General features: G+C 38.2%; 1 protein-coding gene across 1 annotated transcript; it reads right to left on the reverse strand.

Moving 5' to 3' along the window:
* Positions 1 to 700: 700 nt before the first annotated feature.
* On the reverse strand, positions 701 to 3,043 carry LOC134666313 (catalase-like). The gene is made up of 3 exons (XM_063523461.1): positions 2,903 to 3,043; positions 2,155 to 2,340; positions 701 to 2,077 (listed from the first exon to the last, which is right to left on the reverse strand). Exons 1-3 carry the CDS (start codon positions 3,026 to 3,028, stop codon positions 842 to 844), a joined length of 1,548 nt encoding a protein of 515 aa, XP_063379531.1. The 5' UTR covers positions 3,029 to 3,043; the 3' UTR covers positions 701 to 841.
* Positions 3,044 to 6,435: the final 3,392 nt, after the last annotated feature.

Below are 6,435 nucleotides of genomic sequence, written 5' to 3' on the forward strand. Positions count from 1 at the left end.
TGACAAGGTACGCAGATATGCAGGGTACCTTGTGGTGCAGCTCACCGTGAGCTGTTGGGAAGTCGTGACCCCACGTACCCGAGTCCTCTTGGGGAGTTCTGTCACCCGATAAGTGGTTGGCGGCCTAGCCAAGGTGACGATCGCTTGCGCTTCGCCGTCGAATCGCTTTGTTTCTCTCTATCACTCTTCCAGCGCATTTTGGCATGTTGGCTACGGGGCCTGGGCTCTCTGCCTCTGGCTTGCCTTTGTGCCGTCCAGAGTTGACCCGCGAGAGCTGCGTACTCGAGGGTAGATGTGGAAACAAAAGTGGCAAGTTGGCTATATGTTTAAAGTCCAGTGATACCTCTAGGGATTATAGGGTAAAGACCTGCAGCATTTATACCGGAAATAAAACTGCATACAAATACTTATTACTCTTATTTATGGTAAAATGTTGCCTGTGTTAAAACCTGATATTAAAATACTTATTTTACAAGTTTTGTGGTTTATGTTTCATTGTTGATGTCACGTCCATTATAGGGCTGTTTATCGTAATATATATATATATATATATATATATATTTTACATTAGCGTAACTACCTACATAATAGGGTGACAAAGCGGGCAAAATGCTACTAGCCTCGACCTGGCCCGAGAGGGGCCCGAAATTGAGCGAAACGCCGTAAACACAGGCCCTCATTGCCCCCATTCAATGGTTTTCCCAAGTACCTCAACCCATGACATTTAAATTGTAATATCACGACACTATAACTAAACATAGACACATATTATAAATAGGTATGAATAAACATAGACACGACACTATAACTAAACATAGATGATTTACAATAGTAATAATAATTACCGATTATTAATATTCTTCTCCTTCGCTAGACCTCGCTCCACTCTACTCCCAAAATCTGTATTTATGGCCTTGAACCACTTGATAGCTCGATCCTGAATCCTATGGTCAGCAGGTGCAAGGCTATAAACAATATTACTAATCAAACGTTTTCTTGCGTCTTCAGTCATCTCGTATTGGTAGAGGTGTGACGCCTGGTCGAAGTTTAACGACGTATCTTGAACTATTTGCGCAACTTCAGATGTTTTGGGATCCACGTAAGGCACAGGGCCATTGTATGTGTTAGGCCAGTAAGTTGGTCTATCAGTTATTTTCAGTGGCGCATGGCCACCATTGTTGTAAGTAAGAGCTTGTCTCAAAGGACAATTAACGGCTATGTTCTGGAAATTTGCCCCCAGCCTATAATATTGAGCGTCGCGATATGACAACCGACGCGCTTCAAATATTTTATCCGGAGCGCCAAGAATACCTGGGACCAGATGATTGGGACACATAGCAATTTGTTCGATCTCCGCAAAGAAATTCACAGGGTTTCTGTCAAGTACCAGACGGCCTAGGGGTTGCAGTGGATACTTGTCTGCAGGCAGCGCCTTCGTCACGTCAAACACATCAAAATCAGCATGTTTAACCTGCTCTAAACTCAGCACCTGAACTAGGACTTGCCAGCTAGGATAGTCTCTATTTTCAATAGCATTATACAAGTCTTTTATAAAGGCGTCTGGATCAATTCCACTTATCTTCATACCATCTTTAGAAGTCAAGAAACGCTGTCCTTGATCAGGTAATATATGGAATCTAAGGAAATGGGATTCACCTTGTTCGTTGGTTACTTGGTACGTATGGACGCTAAACCCCGGCATATGCCTGTAACCGTTTGGTATGCCACTGTCTCCAAATTTGTACATGAAGAAGTGTATTGATTCTGGACGTAAAGTTATGTAATCCCATAGCATGTTCGAGTCGTACAAATTTGTAGAGGGATTCTTGCCTTGAGCGTTTGCGAATGTCGGAAAGAAGAGAGGGTCTTTGTAGGGAAATACAGGGGTACTCAGGCCCACCAAATCAAAATTACCGTCCTCCGTGTAGAATTTGATAGCGAAGCCACGCCCGTCTCTGAACGTATCCGGAGCCCCCAAGTTGGGAACTACTAAAGAAAATCTGACGGCAATCGGTGTTCTTTTACCGATTTTATTTAGGAATTTTGCCTTGCAGATATTTGTTATGTCGTGGGTGACCTGAAAAGTGATAAAATAATTTGTCAATTACCGAATTTTTCTAACAAACATAAATAAACAAATACCTATATACTAACCTCGAAATATCCAAAAGCACCAGCACCCTTGGCGTGCACGGTACGCTCCACAATTTTCTGACGGTTGAGATGCGTTATAGACTCCATCAAATACTCGTTGAAAATTACTCTACGATTGAGTGATACGTTGGCGTCCTTAAATTCTACGGGAGCTCCATTTGCTGTGGTCAAAATCCCTATGGGACCCTGAAAGTATACGATATAAAAATAATGAACGAGTGGAAAAAAAAGGAAAGTGATAAATACAAAAATTCCGAATTGTTATATTTGTTCGTTGGCCATTTAAGTAAGTACCTACTACAGGGCCCAGGGCCCGCCCAGGAGTGTAAGTGTAACTTTAAAGTAATGCGATTAGATTGATTTGATTGATTAGACAATAAACGCTCGTTGCCAATTCTATGGCATAGTATAGAATAAAGCTGGAGCAAAGTGGAGGAAAGCAAGTAGGAAAGCGGACCCTGGCAAAGGCCGGGATAACGCGAGGTAGAAGAAGAAGAGAGTATAGAATAAAGCTCGGTGAAGTATTTTTTTCTCTTATCGAGCTTACTGGCTCAGGGAGACTAGATCGATTTCTGTACAATAATTGTCCCACCACAAATGGGTATACATATTTATTTGCGTTAGGGGTTTTAAAATTTTCCTTACTAACTTACGATGTATTTTTTATTCGTGTTAACATTTTTGTAGGTAGGTATGTATGTATACAAAGGAAAGATATTTTCGGAAATACATCAGTGCTCATTCTTACCCCAGTCCTCTCTGCGAACAAAACCGTCTGTTGAGATGCAACGTCTTCAAAATGTACAGCATTAGCAGCGAGTACCACACCCAATAGTATCAGCCGTAAAACGAAAGAATTAGCTCCCTTGTACATTTTTAATACGGACTCTACAATATAGACATCAATGAAGATGAGGAGTCAGCAACACAATTACACTTAATCTGAAACAAAAAATATGTTTTATTAAATCCCTACTTTAAAATAAGAAAATAAATGTGAAAGTAAGTCTATCCTCTTTCAGTCTATCTGTATGTTACCTCTTTACGCACTGCTGAACTGATTGGGACGAAATTTAGTATGAAGATATACATAGTATAATCACAAAATAGATAAGTACAGAAGTCAATCACATGTATGTACTTTACTTTTCATACCTACGCTCGGCGGTCGCTCTAGGGTTGCGATTGTTGCGAACTATGACTTATGCACAAAAAACTATCGTGGTAGTGGCACTCGTATCTATCATATCGTATCTCGTATTTAGTTGTTCGATTTATTGTTGAGGATGAAACGGGAAGAATGGAAATATAAATTAATAATAACATTAATAACTCAAATAGGTATTTTAATTTTAATGTCCTTGTTATATTACAAATTTGCCACAGAAAATATCTTGCGATGATTCCGAGATTGGCGAAATACACGATTATTATATTTTTAAGTGTAATAAATTCGCATTCTCATGTACAATGTAATAAATTCGCATACGCATTCTCTCTGAAACCACTGGTAGCTTAAAAAACAACAATTCACCGTTTAATGTTGAATTTAAACAACCGTCCACTGTACAGTTATAATAACTTTTTGTTTTGTTTCTCCATTATTGCACAAAAAAGTTCACAGACGCGTGTCTCAAGCGGATAGCACTCGCGCTCGCACAGGTCCGAATTGGTCCGAGATATCGTGTCCGTGAGCAGTGTCTATGTGTGCGTTGCTCGAGCGCGCTTTGTATGTAGATTGATTTCTGTACCTATCTGTTTTGTGGTATAATTTTTATTGCGAAAATCACCCCTCTTGTGGACTCCATACTAGATTTCATCTCAATACTAATATGGACTAGTTTGAGACTAGGGCTAGGGGAAGGACATAATTATAAATTTTTTTTAAATCGTCCCTCAAAGCGATGAAAACAGGGTGGAATTTACTATTGAAATACTAATTCTAAGCAAATGAAGTTGCGAGCAGACGCTAAGTAGCAAATAATTTACATTTATATAGATACTATGCTCATGAACACAAGATTTGTAAGATAAAGAAATTTCATGTATTCCTCATTACATGAACATATTAAAACCATGTTATCAATGACGTCTAAGAAGTTTCTGAAATATTTTCTTACTTATATAAGCCGGTCAAACAAGTTTGTGTAGAAAAAGGCGCGAAATTAAAATTTTATATGGGACGATAACCCTTCGCGCCTCCATTTCTTGCCGCTCTTTTCTACTGATGTAAATTGCTTGACAGAATATTAGGTACCTATTATTTAAATGTTAAATCCTTTTCATTTTATCCTCAACCGTTCTCATCGAATGTATGACTATCGGTAACAGTATCGGACATATCGGTAAGTACAGTATTATATGTAGTTACAGTAACAGCGCTCTTTCAGATACCTAAACCCGTCCCATAACCTACTTCACTACAATACCATGGAATTTATACAGCTACAAGTTGCCTACCCTATCTACATGTGGCTGCCCTTGCCTCTCTTTCTAGAAAAAGTTTTTAGAAAGACAGACAAAGAGAAAAGTTGTAACTTGTACTTTTATTAAAACGCGGAATGCGTTGAACCTTGTTCTAATTGTAAGTCTCCTGGACGAAAATGGTCTTATTATATATGATATGCAACATTTGTATAATAATTATGGCAGTGCGAACTTGAATTGCAGTCACCAGCCAGGTCAAATAAATACAAATACCTAGATTCGAGGCTGTTCTTTCCGCACAGACTCTATTTAAAAATGGATTTTTTTTAGGGTTCCGTAGCCAAATGGTAAAAAAACGGAACCCTTATGGATTCGTCATGTCTGTCCGTCTGTCTGTCTGTCCGTGTATGTCACAGCCACTTTTTTCCTAAACTATAAAAGAACTATACTGTTGAAACTTGGTAAGTAGATGTATTCTGTGAACCGCATTAAGATTTTTACCTACACACACACATTTTACCAAAGTGGTAAAATGTGTGTGTGTCCCCTGTAACTTCTAACATAAGAGAATGATGATAAAATGGGCAGACTTCCACCGAAAATTGGTTTGAACGAGATCTAGTAACTAGTTTTTTTTAAACGTCATAAATTGTAAACCGCAATAGGGATGTTTCCTGTACTTAAAATAAATTATTTCAAACCGTGCACGAAATAAAGCACCAGATAATTATTAGTAAAACATAGATAGCAGCTATTTTTAAACACAATTTGTATTTAATAAATCAGATTGAAATATAAAAAGTAGGTGAGTTTACCGTGACGTCACTACATTCGTTTTCATATAAATTCCATATTAGAAAATCGTTTTGACAGTTCTAAAAAAGAAGCTGTTTTGACTAGTAGGAATGTAGCCTATTGTATTATGTTACTTGCTGTTACGGAACCCTTCATGGGCGAGTCCGACTCGCACTTGGCCGCTTTTTTATTAAGGAAGGCTCGATAGCATCTCGCTTTTAGGGTTTTTTGTTTTACTGACACAACAATGCCTTCGTGTCTATGAAATCAAAGTAGCAATCTTGACGATACAAACTTCTTGCTATTCAATCGTAAAAGGAGTTTTTCACGTAGTTCGTTTTTCGGGTTCAATAGCCAAACCCTTTCGTTATGTCCACTTGTCCGTCCGTCTGTCCTTATGTCACAGTCATTTATATGTATATATAAAACTAGGTACAGTCAACTGTAAAAATATGGGTGCACAAATCATCTCAAAAATATGTCCTGAGCCAGGCCATATTTAACATACATATATGTGTGTATGTGTATGTTAAATATGTGTATGTAATAAGCTCTTATGTCAGCGAATTCACAACTATGGGACATATTTTTGAATAAGTTGGCTACACCCATATTTTTACAGTTGACTGTACAAACAGCAACACCCCTAAGGATTATTTGTGACGTCCCACGGGTAAAGGTACCTTATGGCGGTTGGCGCTTACGCTATTATTAACGCCGCTCCAATATCATTGCAGCGCTATGCGACGTAAGCGCCAGTCGCCAAAAGGTACCTTTTTTCGTGGAACGTCACTTTTTATCCTTTCGAAAGTCTGTTTTGTATTCGTTTGCCACGCTGCGTGTAACGGAACGGAACTTCATTTCGTATCGAAACTGTACGTAGATATGTAAATATATTATGTAAAATTAATACAAATATATTAAAAACGCGCTTTACACTATAATTTTAAATATTTTTTATAAATATTAGTTTGTAATGAATAAAAATATAAATATTTTTTTATAAACTGTCGTTTGGCGGTCGAGAAAGTATTATATTCTTTGGTCGAGAATCAGAAC

This window comes from Cydia fagiglandana, chromosome 7 (assembly GCF_963556715.1).
Source record: "Cydia fagiglandana chromosome 7, ilCydFagi1.1, whole genome shotgun sequence".
NCBI classification, from domain to species: domain Eukaryota; kingdom Metazoa; phylum Arthropoda; class Insecta; order Lepidoptera; family Tortricidae; genus Cydia; species Cydia fagiglandana.

Coding starts and splice junctions, on each gene's coding strand:
- LOC134666313 (XM_063523461.1), bottom strand. CDS start 3,028: ATGTACAAGGGAGCTAATTCTTTCGTTTTACGGCTGATACTATTGGGT. Junction 2,341..2,902: donor TGTTCGCAGAGAGGACTGGG/GTAAGAATGAGC, acceptor GTATACTTTCAG/GGTCCCATAGGGATTTTGAC. Junction 2,078..2,154: donor GTGCTTTTGGATATTTCGAG/GTTAGTATATAG, acceptor ATCACTTTTCAG/GTCACCCACGACATAACAAA.